Source organism: Oreochromis aureus, linkage group 12 (genome assembly GCF_013358895.1).
Source record: "Oreochromis aureus strain Israel breed Guangdong linkage group 12, ZZ_aureus, whole genome shotgun sequence".
NCBI classification, from domain to species: domain Eukaryota; kingdom Metazoa; phylum Chordata; class Actinopteri; order Cichliformes; family Cichlidae; genus Oreochromis; species Oreochromis aureus.
In genome coordinates this window covers 25,138,075-25,159,259 of record NC_052953.1, presented here as the reverse complement: position 1 = coordinate 25,159,259, position 21,185 = coordinate 25,138,075, and the positions used below count along the sequence as shown (strand labels likewise).

Below are 21,185 nucleotides of genomic sequence, written 5' to 3'. Positions count from 1 at the left end.
TTGTCCAGAAATGCAGCTGATCTTCATGATTACACTGTGGATTTTACAAGACTACAGCTTGAATACAAAGGTTTTCTCATACTGGGTGGCTACATAGGGCCTGATACAGAGGATGGAAAAAGTGACACTTATTTTGGGATTAGCCTTTGTGTCCTAGTCTGGGGCAAGTGTTTGCATATTTGGGGTTGTTAGCGGATATGAGTTCATGTAAAAGAAAAAAGAAATATACTTTCCTGGATCCTATCTGCTATCTGGATGTCATAGAAAGTGCTAAAGACTCTCCTTTTTCCTTTTTTTTTGATTGATATGAATGTGACACACACTAAAGGCTTAAGAGTGTGAATAGACCAACAGGATTATAACACTAAGGCCTATTTATTGAGATTGCTATAGAAATCATCTTTTTTGGCATGTGCTGTCAAACACCGGAAGGTGGTTCTGCTGCGCCTCTATGGGAATTTCTATTATTTCCAGCTGTGGATGGAAACTATTACCAAGCCCCTTTTTCCCTGATGAGCTTTAAAGAGCATGCTCACACAAACACAAGAAACACACACACACACACACACATATTACATGCGCACGCCTATGGACACCCAGTCAAACATTCAGACTCAGGCTGAATCATTCACAGAAGATAAAAGACACCCTGTTGGCTTTACAAAGAGAAAGAGGGAGGGAGAGTTCGAGAGAAAAAGCAGCAGCAGTAGTGCCCTCCTTTTTTTTCATTCACTTCCTCTCTCTCCTTGTGTGCTGCAGAGACTTCACCGCTCAGCCTGCACTCTACAGCCTGTAAGTACTGTACAACTTGTGCCTCGGCTTCTCACAGTGACTAACGCAAAGGTTAGAGCTACTGGGATTTAAACGCTCAGAAAGAAGACTTATGTTTTTCTAGCCTCTTTCAGTTTTGACTTCAATTTTCGTGTGAGACTGTAGCACAGATGTGATATTTGCTTCTTCTCGTCACTACTCAGTTCATCACTGGCACTGACAAACAACATAAGGCATTATTTTTTTTAAGTCACTGGTCTGTTACTGCTGTGGGTTTATTTTCAGAATTTGTTTAAGTGACCTTAAGCAGCTGTCTGTGGTTCAAAAGATGGTTATCATCTGACCTTTATCCACACACCGACTCCCATGGTGGCTTTACATGTGGGGATATTTCAGTGTTTTCATCCTAGAAGTGCACTCTATCGCTCTTTTGGAAACAGGCATTAAAACCTGCAAGGATTTATTTCTATACAAGACATGTTTAGAGTGTGAACCAGAGTCCTGGGACATGTACAGCTCAGAAAAAAATGTTGTTTACTGCTAAAATAAACTCTGATGCATTTTTGTTTGTTCTCAGTGACATTCCACATGGGCTACCTCAGCGCATAACCTGTTGTATGGCTGTCGTTCCTTATCAGTCGTCTATCATGATGGCAATGTTTTTCTACGCTTTTGACTTATCTATCTTTACATCTTTCATTTGATTACAACAGTATCTGCTGTCTCCTGTCTCCTCAGAAGACGGAGAAGCTGATGCTTTAAAAAAAGGCTTGGGCCATAGCCACCAAGTATTTTAAGGTTTTTAGATGATTGACCTCCTGAGATCTTTAACTGTCATTGTTTTAATTAGCTTGTGTGGTAAAGGTCTGCTTGAATCTATCAGTAACAATGAAGGGCTGAAGTACAAGATCATCTGTGTTCCTTCCTATCGTGATTATCTGGTTAAAAACCCCAAAATAAAACAAAAGACAAAAACAAAAACTGGAGCTGACAATGAGTAAACCTTCATGTTTGCGTGGCAATAAGAGAGTAAGACAAATTGAGCAAGGTTTTTAATACAGAGACGTGCTGAGCACCACCGCGCCAAACCTGCTATTGCCTCTTACGTGATTACCTCATTTAGGCGCAGAGTGACAAAGTACCAGATTTGGTCACAGCAGGGTTAAAGTCTGTGCCAGCAGGACACAGATTATGAAGGAAGGCTCCTCTAGATCGCCCTGCACTGTCCGTTTAGGTTCAGCAGCTCAACTGGTTGGCGAAAACAATCCTGTGAAGCGTACAAGCTCAGTAAGTGGATATCTGCGCTGAGCTTTGGTGTACCAAGCCAGACCGCTGAATTATTGAAAGAGCTGAGTGCTTCGATTTCAAGTTGAAACTGGCGAGCACATGCACAAAAACATACACTTTTAAACAAATGGGCAGACCGTTGAGTAGGCCCTGATAAATTTCCTTCTTTGTCCTGCTGGCTTTCAGTTTATTGCTGGAATAAAACATGGATGTAAAAGGAGGGATTGCATCTGTCAGCAGGTGATCGGATCACTCACCTGCAACACAGACATTGTAAATCAGTCTTCCTGCTGCATTATATGTGCCAAAGCAAGCCTGTCAGCACACTGGATTTCAGGTTTTACACCGTTTGTCTTTTTTGGCAAGAACTGTGGGCAAACTGGAAATCCTGGTTTCATTTGGGCAAGAACTGTGTGTGTGTGTGTGTGTGTAAGACAGCAGGATTTAAGAATGTGTTTGTTCCTGTTTGACTGATCTCCTTCTAATTTGCCTTTAAAAGGGCAAAACATATTTCAGTCTCTTGTTGTTTCATTTTTATCTTCACATCCAAAAAAGTATTGCTATTGTGTGCGATCATGGGAGAAAAGTCAGCAGGACTTGTGCTGTCAGTGGTTGCCTATGTGGCGTAGAGTAATGACTCTGAAACACTTCCAGAGCTACAGGAACAGAAAGAGCTCTTATTCTCCCTTCATGCCTTTGGCTAGCCAAAGACCTGGACTGTGTACACACACACATTCATGTAAGACACACACACAGACACACAAAAGGAGAGGAAGGCATGGGATAGATAAAGTTAGGAGGGGACATGATGGAGTCACTGGGTAGTGTCTGGGAGGTGGAGGTGATGAACTATTTTGATTCTCCTTTGGTTAACCCTGTGCAGTGAAATATCACCTTATGACAACAATAGAGCTGCTTCACTGAAGGAGGTGCCCCAAACTGACAAGTCAAGTACGAGGGGGGCACTTCTTGAATATGGGGGGGTTAAAATGGGTTGCTATGGCAATGCCTGTCAACCGGAGAAGTCTTCCGCGGAAGCAGGGTGAGAGAGGACTGGAAAAGAGAGGAAGAAAGAGAGAGAGAGAGAGAGAGAGAGAGATTGTGTGTCCTGGCTAGTTTCATGAGTCAGAGAAAGTGGAGGGAAGGTCTGCAAGTGTGGTTTTCATGCACAGCTCATGCAGACAGAAAGAGGTGTGAGTGGGTAAGTACACCGAATGGGAGCACAAATATATAAAAACCAATAGCAGGGATTGACCATAAGCATTGTGGCTGTCTGGAAACATGTGTAAGTTTTAAAACTGTGTTTTGTTTAAGGTTGAGTAACCTGTCTGACTGCTCAGGGATTACATGCTGCTCTACAGGATCAATGCTGCGGTTTACAGTGTCTTAAAGCAAGTTAACTCATGTAGTTAGTGTTGAAACGGACAACAGGAGTGTGCTCCACTTGCATCTGAGCAAGTGGAGATGAGAGCAGCTGGAGTCACAGCTGGAGCACTGAGGGAGAAAGTGAGAGTAAGAAAGAGAGAGAGAGAGACCTGGCATTGGGGATAGTGTTTCCCAACATGTCATCCCTTGTTGCTTTGCCCAGTGGGTAAGTGTACACTGGCAACTGTCAGGTGAGCTGAGAGGAAATAATTAGTTCTGTCAGGATTACTTTCCCATCTTGCAGCAGATATCAGGCCTAATGGCCCCAGGACCGTCCAGGCATCACCGGAGGCCCTCCTCACTGTCGGGGTAATTTCCACAGTTGGCTTTGACTCCCTTTGTGATATTACTGAGGGTCTAGCTGCCAGCACTCATAACCACTGGCTGCACTCAGCTTTGAAGATGCAAGATGACAAGCATGAGGATTTGTGACATTTTTCTGCAGTTACTCTGCTCTGAGCTTTGTATTTTCTCATGCTTTGTCTGGTGTATCGAACACAAGCTCAAATAAGGAATCACTTTAAATGATGTGAAGCATGCTTTTTTTGTTGTTTTTGTAAGAGCAAATCTGATAAAACGGAACCTACTCTGGCTCTACCCGGAGAGGGAGGCTGTGATTTACTGCCTTTGGGCTTCTCCTGGGAACTCAGCGCCTCTCCATTGACAAGAAGTACAGACTCCTCCTGCTGCTCAGACTGGAGGAGCACCATACAAGGAGGTGAAATACTTCCCTCCTGATAAATGTGTGTATCCCCTCAATAACTGCATATCATAAACTTGCGGCTGCAGGACCTTGTATGGGCTGCGTCGGCACATCTGCGATGCTGCACACGGGAAGCAATGTTGTACCATCGACCTCGCAGAACTGACCTCTCACATAGCTGCAGAGTGACTCACTTTATGTGTTTGGAAATAAAAGCCTGTTTTATTTACTCGACAAATGTGCTTGTAATTACCATCTCACCACTTTTTAAGGCAGGATTTTGTTGGTTTTTACGGCGCTCTTATGTAACTTACTGGGCAGCAGTAACACTGTGTACGTGCAGAAGAGGTGATAAGACTTTACCCTTCAGAGCAGGTTAAAACAATATCCACACTCCTATACATGATTAGAATCTTTTTGCACATTTTAAGGATTTTATGGCACTCTGAGAGTGTTTAGGTCGACATGTTGTAGCCGGCTTCTTCGTGAGCTTTTACACAGCTTTAAGAACTTTTAATCAGACTCTTTGCAGCAGTGCACTCTTAAGGAGTAAATGATTAACTCTTTTGCTTCTGCTTACCGTGCTGCACAAAAGACTTGGGGGCTCATAAATGGTGATCAATTCACATAGGACTGTTTTTTTTTTTTTTTAAAGACCATCTTTCCTAATTTGCAAAAAAACAAAACAACCGTCAAATCACGACTTTCCCAGTAGCAATCGCACAAGTTCATGGGTCAGCACTGCCGCAGTTTTTCATCAGAGTATGTGCGGCCACCTTGACAGCCTTGCTCCCACTGAGAACAATATAGGACGTGCTCTCTCTTTGTGCAGTGGAGATGGAGGTCATCATAGGTCAGGGTGTTCGCAAAAAGACCTGTCTGCAGCTTTCTATGGAAGATAGAGAACTTTAGGAAACGGTGGCTTCTTGTGATCTGTGAAATGGGTTTATCTTTACAAACATTTGACATTTTTTTGTATTTTGCAAAACTGCTACTATATTAGAAATGTTATTAACAGCTGTGGAAACCTCCTTTTTGTGACTCAGAGGAATTACAGGGGTGTGGTGAAGTTCAGTGACCTCGTAGCTGCTGACTGGTTCTGCTCTGCCTCAACAACTTCTGATAATAGCTTGATTTGTCATCAACTCCCTTTGGACTAAAAGGAGAAGTAATCTTGTAGGTTCACTAAAGTCACTTTTTAAAGTTAATTGTGACACAAATGTTTAATTTGATATTGCTGATAAAACTAAGTTGACGTCAGTTTTTTCAGTCGAATATTTGGCTCAATTCTTTGAGACGCCGGATGAGTGTCCCTGGGATCGATTCAGAGAATTTCATACAAAAATCCCCCGATTCTAATTCAGCCTGTCCTCAGTTACCCTCTTCTTTACTGAATGGAAAGCAAGAGAAAATAAGAAGTATTTTCAGCAAGCTGGAAGTATAAAATTCTGGTGTTGTGAAATCATGTCTAGAGCGGGGCATCCTCCTTTCATCTCAAGTGCACATGGGCCTTTTATGGCTCTGTTTTTCTTCCATCCCCAACCTGATCTAGGGGTGATAAAGGACCTCTCACCTAGCAGGGGGCTTTACTTGTAAATACATCTGCTATGGCACTGACGTATTTCACCATGACAGCATCTCAGGTCTGTCTTTGAAAGCTTGTAGCTGCCTCCTATGTTGTGTCTCTGTAATTACATAAGAATGAACTAGGCGTTCAGATTAAACGTAAGAACAGCCAGACAGCGGTTTTCTTGCTACATATCAACACAGAGTTTTCCTTATTAGGTAGGATTGTGTTTGGTGCTGTCAAATAGGGAATGCATGCAGTGCTGGAGAATTCCTGGGTTGGATTTTGCTCTCCAGAGGAATGAGAGTCACTAGTATGACATGAGCTTACTCATCAGGAAGCTACTTCGCTGAAGTAGGATATTTTAGCTCTTAGGCTTCTGAACGGAAGGAGACCTTATTATGCCCCTACTATACTAGTAGGTCTCTACTAGTATAGCACTGCTTGATTCAGTTCAGAATATTCCATATTTGTGTTATACTGGCCATTTAAGTGTACCCACCCACTCAGAGCCACCCTCCCTTTGAGGCCAACCTTGAAACAGATTTGCTGCTATACTCACAGCCAGAGCTGTATGCCTGAAGACCATGTTAAAGATATCCACCCTCATTTACATGAACGTGTGAATGAGAAAATGCAGTCTGAAGCCTGAGCCTTTGGCTAATAGGGATAGGGACATACACTGACCTGGTTTGATCCCTTAAGGAGACACAAACACCTTTAGGGGCTGTGTCAGCAAGGGTATCCAGAGTAAAGACCTATCAAATAAAACATGCAGAGTTACCTGCTGTTGTGACCCCTAGTGAAAAAGGAAGCAGCCAAAAGTAGCTACACTGGTCTAATTATTTGAAAATCTGGCCACAACAAGTACTCTTTAAAATGAGTTACAACTGTAAGAGTGTAACGTCTTCGGGGAATTCTTTGATGTTTGCAGATATTTGGAGGCTAGAAATAAGAGATAATGCTGAGCTATCTTAAGGAGACTACAAAGACATATGACAAAATGCAGCTGTCACTGACTACATTATGCGGAAACTGAAATGGCAGCAGTGACAGGAAAATTGTTTCCTCTTCCCAAGTTCTGCTGAAAATTGTTCATCTATTATTCATCAGTGGCACAGCCCCTTACAGTGAGAGGCTTTATAGAGCCAGGGAGACCAGATGTAAACACAGAGCAGCGTGTCAAACACGCTGTAAATGAGACTTCATGCATGGAGCTTGTTTGCAGTGTTTCCTGCCGTAGGACGGATAATAATTTTGTTGTGATTGCTTTGGGCAATGATAGGTCATCGGTCATGCTTGAGCATTAATGGTATTGTTGAAGGCACAAACCTCCGGTTCCCATCTATTTTGTGTTATGTAACTGGGGTAATTGGGGGATGATGACTCAGATGAGTGACATTGTTGTCTGGAAACTGGAACATTTGCTATATCAGAGCACGGACTCTGTGCTGTCTCTTTCCCTTGTGCACAGAGACGCAGAGTGCTTATATTTCTTGGTCTTTACCACAATGATTATAGACTAATGTTCAGCTGCAAACGCCACATGGAAAACTCATTAGTGCAAATTGTGCTGGGCAGCTTTCAGCCTGTAGTAGCCTGGTTTGTGCTTGGTCACGACTTTCTTGGCATACTTCAAAGACATAGCTTTGGACTGCAAACTATCCTTATATTACCTTATTGTTTCCTTCAAAAGTTACTACTATTTTCTGTGTTTTCATGGGTGTAGGGGGCTGTTTTCAAGCTGCCTTTGTAATAGTTTGGGTTTCAGGAATTTGGTGAAGAGAAGGTGTGGTATGCATACGTACATGATGCGGACCATTTAATCTCCATAGGAGTCTGTCTCATTCAGGAGCAGAAATAGCCTTCCTCTCATTCTCAGCCTGCGTCTGATGTTGAAACAGCGGGCATAATCTGTTAGTCTGAGATGCAGCTGATTGGAAACTGGTGTCTGCTTTCAGTAGCTGGCCCTTTCCCATCATCTAGCTGCTTCAAGTCCAGCTTATTACGACACTGGGAAGAGTGAGGCAGACATGTGAGTCACACTCATTGTTTTTGGGTGGGTTTTTCCTTAGTAGTGGGGAAAACTGGGTGACGCTCATTTTCCCTTTTTGGAAAGCTAGTGGGATGGGATAATGGAACAGCTGGACAGTCTGCCTAGATGTAAAATATGAACTTATGACTGGGGAGCTTTGTGCTACACCATACAAGACATGACCAACAAGGAGATAATTGGGGGACATCATCTGAAATAAAAAAGTAAACAATAATATCCTCAGATCTATGGATTCTAACATATATACTGATGGGACACTTCTAGTTAAAACAGAAATATGATCCATGAAGGATATGAAAACCAAATCTATTTCAAAGTTAGTTTTTAAAACAAAGAAATCACAATTTTTGGCATATATTAAAATTGTTGTTATTAGCTATTTCTGTGACGCAATCAAAATTTAACTTTACTTCTTATTTAACACTTTACCTTACACAGAAACATTAAAAGTCCAAACAAAATCTGAAATGTCACATTTGAATAAAAGAAGGCAGCTGGATAGCTGGCATCAGGGGCGTGTCAGGAGGGGGGATTTGTCATTGGACAAGAATACTGTTACTCTTACAACACACAGATGAGTTGAGAGCATGGACAGGATAAGTAGGAACACAATTTATGAAGTACTTTACTAAAGTACAGGTTTAATGTACTTGTACTTTAAGTATTCCTGTGTTATGCTATTTTCTCCTTTTACTCCATTTTAATCCGGATGCAATTACTATACTTTGTACTCCATAGAATTTTAAAGCTTTACTTTCTTATTGATTTTTATTATTTTTTTGTGTCTTTCCAGATGCTTTTGATGCCGTGCACAAGAACTTGATATCTGTCACACAAGAACCACAACAGATCTAATGCAGTCGCAGGTAAAGTCAATTGCAGCTATGCTAAATATTGACATTTTCAACTGTTTAGCAAATGCAGCTGTCTTGAATAAGCAAATATGAACAGGGAGGAGAAACACTCATTAGTGTGACGCAGATCAGTCCAGTGTAGTGTCACAGTCACCATGCCATTGGTGCAGATAAGAGTTCAACCATGAGGCAAAGGGGATTTCCCATGACCCCTAGGATGAAGGACCAAAGCACCTGATAAACAGGGTAGGAACAGAGGATCCAGACAAGCCAGCATGGTCTGGGGTATCACTATGGAGACCGTAAGACAATTGCTACCACTGCTGGAGTTTTGGTTGACATCCTTGACCCCTTCCCAACCTCTCTGCCCTGACTCCGCCCCCGGCTCAAGAACAGGGAGACCTGGTGAAAAGGGAGTTAATGGGCTCATAATGACCCTCTCCTGTTTCAGTGCTGCCTTTCTGCAGCTGGAGCAAGAGAGACGACAAAGTGGGTGCAATACGACTTCCCGCTGCTGGTGCTTTAAATAAATTTTGGGTCTTTTCACCGGAAGCTCTTCTGCTCAGGCCGTTTGTTCTCTGGAGAATAGCTTGACCGCTAACAAGTTCACATGACCTTATATAACAGAGTGCTGTTTACTCAGCGTCAATAGGAGAACATGACAGGAGCAAAGTTCACACACCGTTTTCGTTCATCCATATTTTTCATTTCCTCTCTGTTTTAGCAAAGCGCGCAAGTGGTTGCTGATCCAGATGGCACCTGGATAATCTACTCCGGGAAACCTGGAGTTTCTTCAGGTCAGCAACTAATAACTTCTCCGGATCTGACCCACAAAGTGATCATCTCTCCTGGACTACCCACTCCTCCCCTGAGCCCCTTTCATTCTGCGAGGCTGCCATCTGGAGAAATGAAGGTATCTAACAACACTGAGGCTGAGCGAGCGGTATTCGGGATACAAGTGCTCCTCCCTGTGGAAAAACAAAGCATCACACGCTATATATCAGTGTTTCGAAATCATCACTGCTGCAGGTTTGAGCTACATAACACTCTGATGTTTGGCACAGGACTGATTTCTACATCTCTGTCCTTTTCAAGGTGTCAGAGCTGAATGGAGGGAGCCCAGCAACTCTCAGCTTTGGATCATACTATGGACCCTCGCAGTCAAATAGTAAGATTACAAAATTAAAGTAAAGAAGTTGTAGTTTGAAAAGGGAAGAATTTGTAACCTGGAAGGATTTAAATGTGAATAACAAGAAAAAAAGTTACCACATTTGCTGAAAACAAAGATGAATCAAGTCACTTTGATTTATAGGGTAATAAATGAAAGCAGGTGAAGAATAAAACGTTAAATTTGGTTGAAATATCAGCCGATGTGTAATACGTTTAACTTGATCTATGGGTTTCATATGATGTAGGAGGATTTATAAGCAGACAAGTGCCTGTGTACTTAAGTGAAACAACACAACAAATGAAATGTTGTTACTGTGACAACTTAGGCGGACTGTCCAACGGCCTTCGGGGCTCTGCCACGTTACCACGCAGCACGGGCCCTACCAGGGAGGAGAGGCTCATCAAGTTCTCAGGAATTGGCCCAGTGGATGAGACTGGGATGCCCATTGCTTCAAGATCAGTAAGCCAGAGCTAGCACTGCTTTAATTCTACAATGCTAGTTACATAAGAAGTGTTGTTGTTTTCAGCCAAATCCTTTGACTTTCTGCGCCTCCTCTTTCTTTCAATACCAGAGTGTGAACAAACCCAAAGACTGGTACAAGAGCATGTTCAGGCAGATTCACAAGAAGCCAGAAGGTAAGGACACTCCCCCCCCACTCCCTCACATACCCAGCTCCAGTGTGAATTCCTCTCGGTGTCCGTGTCAGGTACTGCTGAGGTGATCCAGCAAACAGATTACTGCGGGGGCAGAAAAAGGCATGATGAAAGAGCCCTAAGGTCTTATGTCTGTTCTGTTTATTAGCTTTGACAATAATCCAGCTTCTTATCTCAGCCCCTCCTAGATCTGGCTGGTTATTTTCAGTCTATTAGAGGTTTCATAATAGAAAAACATTCCCTGTGCGCACAGTAAAAAGTTCCCTCACAGCACTCGAGTGGATCCTTACAAGTATTTTGGTTTAGAAACGCACGTGCTTTGCTTGATCTAACAGTATTAGAAATGAAACCACTGAGTCCCAGCTATCAGTATCTCATCCTTATCTCAACATCTGAGATATAGCTTATGAATAAAAACAATGAAACATCTGCATGCTTTACTCAAGGAAAGTTTTTAGATACTTTGGATTCTCATTTATGCTTATTCACACTTTTCTTTTGAAGCCTTCCACTTCTGTAATTTGACAGCTGCTTGTGTAGATTAAAGTTTTGTGTACAGAACATATATAGCACTTTAGACAGAGTTTAAATGATAGACTCTTTAGTACACTAGTACAATGTTTAGTTACTTTAATTTAAATGAGATCTACTTTTTATGTGTGATACATTTACTTATAAGTCTTAACTTAGTAAAGAACAATAAAACACTGCAAGTGAGCTGCAAGTAATTCTTAAACAAGCTCATAAAAGAAATATGTTGGTGTGACATTCCTTATCGTTTAGTCTAAGAAATAATTTCCTTGTTCACCAGAACCTGAGCTGGAGCCTTCAGAGAAGTGGTCAGCTGAAAGTAAGGAAATTCCCCACATTCCACATTGTTGACTTGTTCGATTATGTAATCAGTTTTTACTTAAGACTGATGTGCACTGATCTGCAGGGATCCAGTTGTCCGCCAACATAGAAGAAAGTAATGAAGCAGACAAGAACCTCTTCAGACTAACACCTCATGGGGCTCTACCAGACTGGTGAGATTTGACATAACTCCTTTGTGGTCACGGGATGACTTTTCATATCCCAACATGAAAAAAGACAGGAGTGCTGAGAATAACAAATGTTCGCAACTTTCAGAAATTTAATCAAGCTTTTATATTCAGTGTAAGATGGATGTTTTAGGCCTAAGAGTATGAACTTAGACAGAAGAGGGTCAAAAGCAGGGTATCCAACACAGGTTCTTGCTGATTAGTGTAAACAATTAAATACAATAATACTAGAAATGCACTCATTTCCAGAACTCAACATTGCTACAGTTAGCCACACAGAAAGTCACATTATGCCAGATGCGTTCACTTAAAATGTGCAGTAGATGGCTTATTGTCATCCACCTTTTTCTGAAAGTAGCCAATCCACTAAAAGTGCTCATTCCTACCTATGAAGTTGGAAAGAAATTAGCTATAGAGATGAAAAACTTTTTGAATTTTTGAGACTTATGAATAGCATAAAAATGTTTTTAAGTGGCAGGAAAGAGCTTCCATAGAGAGGCTTCACATTATGCTGACAGGAAATGGAAAAATGTGTATTAAAAAAAAAAAGTCAAATTCTCATTTTGAACTTATGATTGAGGTTAATGTTACCGTGCTTCTGCACCACATCCAGATCTATAACAGGTTAAAGTTTTAGATCAGATCAGTTTTAACATATTTTTATTGCATGAAGCACATCTAAGTTCCATATACTTATTTATAAATAAGAATTTGTTTATATCTTAATTAATAAATATTCATTTACAGCAATTTTCACATGAGATACAGACTGCTGCTGATGTCTTATGTGAATGCTTGTACCATCAAAAACTACAAAGCCGAGAGCGGTGGGAAAAAATGTGTGGGACGGACAAGTTTGGATTTGTTGTTACAGGCACTTGCAATGAAGTCAACATTAAACTGCTGTCCATGGTGTGTGTGTGTGTGGGTGTGGGTGTTATATTTCAGGAGCGAGGATGTAGATAGACTGTCAGACCCAGGAAAGCAGCACACTCAACCAAAGAGCATATTCGACTTTGAGCCTGGAAAGAGCACCACCTCAGAAAGCCACAGTCAGGTACAACCTCACATGCTCTCATAGTTTAAAAGCAGGCTCTGATTCCTGCATTAAAAAATGTTCCTTCATGATTCTCTAAGCTCCAGGTTGTTGTTTGTGCTTATGCATCGCATTCTTTGTACAGTCTTGCACTGTTTTCCCAGTGCGGAGCTCAAGAAGAGGTTGGTTACCTTTTCTGTAAGGATTACAGTCTAAGTCTTTGTATTCCATCTTCTCACGCGAGGTGTTTAATAACTTGAGAGTGTGGTCAGTGTACGGTACCTACCACTTACCACCAGATTTACTCACTCCTTTTATTCAGAGGATCCAGTAGGCTCCCCGCATTCATTCATTTATCTTTTCAGTCAAAAAAAGACACTATGTATTTATGTTGAGCCTTGAGGGGTTTTACACCTTAAGTCAGTGATTTACAGGCTGGTGAGGCTGACGCTCTGAACTAAGAGCTGTTGTAACTGAGTGTGCAGTGAGTACTAGACCAGTGTCTCTTCAGAGTTTCTATTTTGAATGGCTCTTGCAACAATGTCCCAGATCTGGTGCATATTGTGCCTTGTGTCTACACTTGTGAAGAAAAGAAATCTTTGTTTCCACTCCCCCACCGGAGCTGTGGGGTCTTGTGATGCGTATTATGGTCCTAACCTCTTGTGGTGTATAATGGCTCACAGCATGGAGACTTATTTCATTTCCTCTTTATGACACTGGGCAATGTTGAATCCCCTGGATAGTATTTACAAAACCAGCTCACAGACCATATCAGGTGTTGTGCTGCTTCACAGTGACATTACAGTTTGTGATTGTAGTGAGGATGACCGCCCCCCAAAAGGAGGGAAGGACTTGGCGTTCAGAAGGACATATTAAGCCAAGGTGGTACAAAAAATAGAGCATTAGTCTGTGTTTCATACCAGCAGAGCCTTTTAAAGTAATGTTTCATAGAATCAGGGATGAAGGCAAAGAGGCATTAAAAGAGGAATTTCTGTGCTAGTTAAACCAAACATGCAGATTTATGTCTCTTGGCAGCCAGCCTATATCTGAAGAAGCTACAAAAGTTAGATTGTACACAACCTGGGCCTCAAAATTCAATAAAAAACAGTATAAATTAGTGAAATATTTTACAACTAAGCAACCACAGAACTGAGACATCTCTGGGAATTACATGGGTTGCCTATATAGCTAGAGACCAATCGATTTTTCTGGGGCTGATATTATCAGCTGATATTAGTGGTTTGTCAATTTATTGGTGTTGGCATTTATAACAGCCTGTAAATGAACATTTAAAAAGTAAAGAAATGCTGGGTGAAACGCCCGTCAGCCACGTTATAAGTGTTGATGTTGCATTTGTCCACTGGAGGGCGCTCCTACTTGTTCTAACGCCACAAACACCGACAAGCTGATCCTGGCAGAGCGGAATGACTAAATAATTACATATTATATGGAAATCTGTTTATGCGTGCTGTGTGTGACAGAAACAAAATAACTGATATTGGAATATTGGATTTTTAAATCACCAAATATCAATATTGCTATTCCAGTATCAGTAAGGCTCTATTCATTAATATCATTTCATTTCAATTGTTTTCTTTTTTGTTTTTTTGTCCATAGACACATCTATATGCACAGAAGCCGCAAGAGAAACCCAAATCTCCTTCAATAGAGGTGAGCCTCTTTTACAGTATTTATTTCTGCGTTCTAAGATGTCATCTGTTTAAAATGCTTAAAAGGGGACATCATCAGCTCCAAACTTCAGACTCTGTATTAGTGTTTTAATCTTGCCATTCCACCTCCACAACTGTTCGGACTCAGGCCAGTCTGGTGTCTGAGCTGAGTCGATTTGAGGCTGAGCTGGACTCGGAGATTCAAGGCCTGGAGCGGAGACTTTCCCAGAAGAAGCAGCATCGAGGCTGGGGTGAGGTACTGAGCCCCCCTCCTGACTCTCTCTGCTGAAGCATCCCCCCGCCACCACCAATTTAGTAGAATTGCCACTTCCCTACACTTCCAATGAAGGCTGTGCGCCAGTGAGATCCCTCTGCTTCCTTATCTTTGACATGTTTTCCTATGCCACCTGGATGATATAGTCTGCCTGTCTGCCTTTGCATTCGGATCAGTCTGCTTTGTAAATCGCCTGCTTGCAAGTTCCTCCACAACGAGACCTGCCTGCCGAAAAAGAATTACAAAATCAAATTTTTCAGTACTTTTTGATTATTTTCTTCTGAACTCTCCTTGCAGTATCACAGAGACTGTGCCAAAATTTGTCATGCTTTTTCCTGATTACTGTGTGATTGAATCAGCCTCATAGTCTGCAATTTAACTGAAATCACAGGCGGCTCAGACAGATCATGAGTGGTGCTGCTTGTAGCCTGAGGAGGATAGGACCCAGGGGATTTCTTGCTCCTTTGGGAGTGGTCAGCACCTCGACTTTGTCTGAGTTGTTGTGAGATTTCCTCTGAGCTGTGAGATACAGAAGGCTTCAGGGAAAAATAACTGTGTTTACTGTTCACTCTGCTTGCAGGAGGCTAGAGCCAGGGATCCAGTAACTGCTCCAAAGAGTGGCACTACTAGTTACAGGTCAGTCACTGGCATTGTTACACTCTTAATACGTAGACAGAATAAGGGATGTAATAATGATTACTCTGTATGATATTCAGCTGGATTTAATTGCATTTATATTGTACATATCTTTTATGCTGCACTCTTATGAGTTAATCTCCATTTTCCTTACTTTATCTGTACCCATATTAATTGGCATAAACACGTATTAATATCAGTAGTTTTTAAGTAATTTAGATCACTGTCTGTATGCATTCCAGGTTGTTTGAGGAATTCTTATTTTGTGGCAATGTTTAAAAGTTTTCAAAGTGATTTTCATCTCCTGTGCACATTGTATCATAGTGGCATATGCAGGACAGGTTAATAGAAAATCCAGGGTCACTACATAACAGACCTCCTCTGAGAGCAACTCCCTGCCTCTTAATCCACTTTAATATTGCGTCATCTCTTAGTAGTAACAGCTCCTTTCTTCCCGCTGTATTAAGAAACCCAGCACCGTGATTTGACAGAAAAACCATTAATACTTTGCACGGAACCCACTGGTATTTCAGGTGACTTTCTGTTAATTGAAGTCCAAGTACAGTATTTACCTTAAACAGCTGACGACATTTCACATTTCTTCCCGTGTGTGTAATGCATTCTTGGAGGATTCTCTCTGTTGTTTGCTAAGTTGAGTTCATTGGTTGTGACCTTTTCCAGTCTCAGGAGATTTGGCTTAGGACATAGGAAATTTAAAACACACAGCAGGGAAACTCTGTCAGCTCCTCACTGCTTCCTGTTATCTGGACACTTGGACTGTTTAGCTGTGCGAGTCCAGCTGCAACCACTAAGATACAAGAACTGTGCTGTCTGCATATGCAAATCAGCTCATGAGGAATCCAAGCTGGAATCTTTCGGGTTTCGGATTCATTCCCAACCCAAACACAAACTCAAATGCAAACACTCAGGATTGTGATTAATAAATCGTGTATCGAGATTGTAAAGACAACTAAAGCCTCATGCTTCACTGGAAGCATATTTTCAAGTCAAGGAGTCATCTGCAAGCCCTTCCAGCCTTTCAGTTATATACAGGAAATGTGCAGAAAACTCACACACTCTCTTACACTCATACACACACACACTCCCAGCTTTAACTTTGTGCCTTTTCATCTAAATGTTTGATATTAGAACTGAAAAGAGACAAACTTTTCAGATTTATATCATAGTCACTATGTTCTCCACTTTTTCAGCAATTCATCAGCATCAAAGCAGCCTGTCCATCACTTTGTTGGCACATCATCACCCTCTGCGCCCACATATGGTAAACACAGAGCAACACACATGCACACTGAGGCCTTCCTGGCATCTCTGCAATGTCATCGATAGTGATTTATTACAAAACTCTCCTTAAGTTGATAATAATCAGCTTTTCCTCATTCGTTAATCCACTCTTACTCAAAGACACATGTGCTTTTAGAGAACAGGCCGCTCATTTAATCAACCCGCATATAGTTGATGAAAGTCCCGAGTAATCTAATATTTGCTGTTAGTCTCAAGGCTGTCTTTCATTGCTAACGTTGTCTCCTGCTATTTTACTTGTTAGCTGAAGCTAACAAGTTACCATGGAAAGTCTTTGTAGTTTTTTTTCCTCCTAAAGAAACAGCTGTGGATGGGTGGGGAGGAAGCCCTTAAAAGTAGGAAGTGAAACCCGGAAGACCTGATTAAAGATTAGCGCTATCCAATTGTTTTTCCTGGAAGTTCAAAATCCCTTTTAACCCCATGTAGCTGTTATGATTATGATTGCTTTTACACAGCAACGCATTCAAAAACAACAAGGGAACAAAGGAGTGCATGTATCAGACTTCACTTGCTGTCCCTACTTTGCTCCACAGTAGAACGTCTTTCGCCTGCAAATGAAACCATGGAGGTCCCACCTAAAAAAGAGGAGAAAAAGGTATGTTTCTACCACTTTATTGCTACTTACAAAAGAAGACCGTAATAAATACATTTGCATTTTGATTTTATTTTGAAGGCTGGATTCTTTGCATGTGACAACTGCATTTTTTTGATTTGACAACATTTGATTTGTTTCTCCAGATGAAAGCAGCACGAGCCAAGTTTGATTTCCAGGCTCAGTCACCCAAGTAAGTTACAGAAGGAGCTGATACAATAAATTTGTAATTTCTTCTCTCAATGTAAAGTTACAGGTGTATCAGAAACTGAGATGTTCCTTTTGTGTTTCTCACTATCTTTTTTTCTTCCTTCAGGGAGCTCACACTGCAGAAAGGCGACATTGTTTACATCCACAGGCAGGTAGATGCCAACTGGTTTGAAGGAGAGCATCATGGAAGAGCTGGTATTTTCCCAACAACATATGTGGAGGTAAACTTCTTCTTCTTCTTTGATGTTATGTATAATGGCATGAATTTGGCTAAAAACTCCAATGTCTTTCACAGGTTCTGCCTCCTACAGAAAAACCGACACCTATAAAGTCTCCCAGTCTTCAGGTGCTGGAGTATGGGGAAGCTGTGGCTCTATTTAACTTCAATGCGGACCTACCTGTTGAACTTTCTTTCCGTAAGGTAAGTGGTTCATAATGCATCACTTCTGTTTGAACTAAAGGTTAGAGCAGAAACAGAGCCAAAACATAATTAGATTTAGGTTTTCCCTATTCAGTTCTCACTGTTTATGTCACTATTTAAGACTTTTTTAACCTCGATTCTCTATTTTAGGGTGAGGTGATCAGCATAACCAGGCGTGTTGATGATCAGTGGTTGGAGGGCAGGATTCCAGGAACAAGTCGCAGCGGCATCTTCCCAGCCAATTATGTTCAGGTCAACAAGATGCCCCGCACCAAATACTCCATGGATGACTACTCACCGGGACCCATGTCACCCGTCTCTCCTGGACCACAGAGTCCAGGACGTCCACTGCACTCACCTTCTCCGCGGTCACCTCTATCCCCTTTCACCTACACTTCCCTGAGCCCCAAACCTGACCACTCCCCCGTGAAACCGTCTTCACCTTCACTGCTCGGCAGCCCAGCTTCACAGTCACGCTCTCCCACTCAGACACCCGTACCCAAAGAAACAGCTAATCGCTTGCACCTCATCAATTCCAAACCGGTTTCACCCACCAACCACAACAATCACTGGGCTGGGACACCCTCAGCTAACCAGAGTGCCACAGTTAAAACCATTTCACCCTCCACTCATTCATCAACGTCGGCACACAGAGCAGGAGCTCCCACAGCGAACACTCCCCGATACTCTGACCACTCGCAGGTCTGCTCTCACTGCCTTTCTGATAAAGTGACACATTGTACACACCCACAGTGTTATTGTTTGTGCTGACAGGAATGTTGTTCATTATTTGCCATTTCATAATGATGACATGAGGTTTTTTGTTTTTTCCTAGGGTGCAATTCCAAATCAGGCTGCTCCACATGCCAACTCCCTGCCGCAAACGCAAGCACCAAACAGCCCCGGTTCAGTGATGGCGCAACACCAACCGTACGTCATCAGATGTTTTTGTTTGTTCACATTGTTACAGTACAGAACAAGTATTGCAGCTTTGGTGACTTTGTGGTTGAGGCTGCTTGCTCTCAATTTTAGGTATAAAGCTGTTTACAACTACAAACCACAGAATTCAGACGAGTTGGAGCTCAGAGAAGGAGACATTGTACAAGTGGTGGAGAAATGTGATGATGGCTGGTTTGTAGGTATGTGGTTTATGTTTATATCTTTATAAATAAGTGCTATTTAAGTGTATCATACTGTGTATTGTAGAAACAAGACACTGAAGCAAGGTTTTATATAAAAATGGATGGAATAAAAAAGAAAGAAAGGAATGTTTTGGCTTTGGGCGACAACTTGAATGCATATCTTTATTCATGTATTCACAATGTAACACTTGTCAAACTAGTCAAGCGTCTACAATAGTTTTGTCACCAGGAAACAAAAACACATTTTTTTAATTCAAGTTTGCCATTTGACGTGTCACCCTTATTTAGATTGTCTGGGAATCACGACAGATATGTCTACAGTGTTAACATACACGACAATCCTTTTTTGTTACCAATTTCAAAACATTCTGCAGTGTCAGTGCCCCATCTAGTGGACACAATGATATATTGCATATGTAACAGGCACAGTTAAACAGCAGAAGATCCCACAGATTCACAGTTTCTGTTACATGACCACGACATATGTTCTGTCCCCTTTCTAGGTACGTCAGAACGGACTCGTGCTTTTGGGACTTTTCCTGGGAATTACGTGGCACCGGTTTGACTTCCTCACTTACTGCTTGCCCACATCCATCAGGGGTCATTAGAGGCCAACTAATAATGCCAATATCCACCACACTCCCCAAGTGTTGATTAGTACAGCCTGCATGTTCATGACGTGAAAGGGAAATGATGTGATTTCTCACCTCACCTCCCTGCATGTTTCCATGTGTGCTGCACAGAGATTCAATGAGTATATTTTCAAGCACATCACTTCAGAAGATTGAATGAATGCAGATGCCACTGTTTCAGATTGAAAGAATGGATTCTATTGTTCCACGACTCTTTGCAGCTGCAGGAAATTTGCATTTCTCCCCACTGAACAGCACTGTTTCTCCAGAGGTCCTCACAGTACGAGACTGCATTCAGCTTTTCATCGCCACAGTGTCGTCACAAACCACTGAAGTTTCAGTGAAGACCAGAACCTTTTCTAGCTTTCGTGGAATATTAATATTTCCTTCAAATATTTTCCCCAGATTGTCTTTCAGATCTCTGAACAGACCCGGCGCAGTTTTGAGGAAACAACACGATAATCTGTAAATGGTGCGCAAAGTAAAGTGCAGTGAGGGCTCAGACATATCAAGCTTGAATGATGAAAAGTATAAAATGCATGTATTGGTCGCCTAAGCAAGTTATTGATTGTATAATGGATGGTTTTTCTCATTTACAAGAAACAATGTTAAATGGCAAATTTGGAAGTAAAGAGAAGGAATGTGTTTGATGCTGTAAGAGAAGTATTTGCTTTGAAACTGAATGTACAAGATGACCTGTGTCTGTAAGTCAAGACTAGATAATGGCTTCACAGCGATTGACTGAACGATCTTTTGAGGTATCTGACTTTATTCTGAATGTGCCAAAGCTAACCTTTATTCACACGCCTGTGTTAAACTGCACATTCCCAGCTCACTTTATTCTTGCTACATTTTCTACTACTGCTTCTACAGTGTTTTCCCAGCTTATGGGGTAAAAATTCACATTTTGATAACAGTATTCAGAAAATCACATATATTTGTGCCCATGCAACCTCTGAGAGTTTGTAATCCTAACTAAAGCATCTTTATTCTAAAGTTATTTTGCAATTTTATAAGATACATTCATGATTTCACTGTAAAAAAAAAATGTATATTTAGCACACAAAAGATGATTGTACAGACTGTAACCTGTTATCAAATGGAAAGCATAATATATATTTGTTTTTAAAAAATATATTGCATATGTATGGTACGCAATTTTTAAAATAAATCTATTAAACATTACAGAGTGATAATGAAAGAAGCTTGTGTTTATGTGTTAATTTTTTTGGGAACAGTAATGTTGTTAGATATTAGAATAGCTAAACTAGATTATATATAAGGTAACAGGGACTGTGTTTAAATGTTTATGCAGATTTTAATGCACCAGTGAGAGAAGATTTCACAATAACATAAACACATAGATGGTTATCCTTCTCCATATGTGCAGCAGGAAGTGAACTAGCCCACATTTAACTGAAATGCACAGATATTAGACATTAAATTCACTAAATAAGCTAAATAAATGGAATGATAGTCTACTGACAAATTGAGTGGTAGTTGTTTTGTTTCTCTTGTGTTTCACCTGCTATATTTCTGCAGGTATGTTTGAATTGTGTTTGTCAAAAAATATTGTATCCTTTTTAACGATGTCTGAGTTGTAGACTGGGTACAGTAGTTCTTTGTTGGTACCATAAGGTTTTGTGCAAAAGTCTTGAGCCAGCCCTCATTTCTTTATATTTTGCTAGGAAAATCTGAAATAGGTTCACTGCAATGACAGTGTGT

The 21,185-nt window shown here is 41.2% G+C and overlaps 1 protein-coding gene across 10 annotated transcripts; it reads left to right on the top strand.

Moving 5' to 3' along the window:
* Positions 1–642: 642 nt before the first annotated feature.
* Positions 643–20,661, top strand: sorbs3 (sorbin and SH3 domain containing 3). 10 transcript variants are annotated; one of them, XM_031726953.2, is made up of 21 exons: positions 643–792; positions 8,603–8,675; positions 9,388–9,576; positions 9,759–9,831; positions 10,160–10,293; positions 10,406–10,469; positions 11,299–11,337; positions 11,425–11,512; positions 12,476–12,584; positions 14,181–14,234; positions 14,382–14,489; positions 15,088–15,143; positions 16,355–16,425; positions 17,000–17,058; positions 17,202–17,248; positions 17,372–17,486; positions 17,561–17,686; positions 17,837–18,388; positions 18,522–18,616; positions 18,719–18,825; positions 19,332–20,661. In XM_031726953.2, the coding sequence occupies exons 2-21, from the start codon at positions 8,664–8,666 to the stop codon at positions 19,391–19,393; spliced, it is 2,160 nt and encodes a 719-aa protein (XP_031582813.1). In that variant the 5' UTR covers positions 643–792; positions 8,603–8,663; the 3' UTR covers positions 19,394–20,661. The 10 variants fall into 10 exon arrangements, with proteins under 10 accessions (XP_031582813.1, XP_031582815.1, XP_039476671.1 ...); XM_031726955.2 differs by having other exon boundaries at positions 16,997–17,058; positions 17,837–17,938; XM_039620736.1 differs by having other exon boundaries at positions 644–792; positions 16,997–17,058; positions 19,866–20,661.
* Positions 20,662–21,185: the final 524 nt, after the last annotated feature.

What these genes read in the sequence shown, in the direction of transcription:
- sorbs3 (XM_031726952.2), top strand. An exon ending in AGTGGCACTACTAGTTACAG is followed by an intron (nt 15,144 to 16,354) that starts GTCAGTCACTGG and finishes CCACTTTTTCAG; the next exon opens with CAATTCATCAGCATCAAAGC. An exon ending in CTAAAAAAGAGGAGAAAAAG is followed by an intron (nt 17,059 to 17,201) that starts GTATGTTTCTAC and finishes TTGTTTCTCCAG; the next exon opens with ATGAAAGCAGCACGAGCCAA.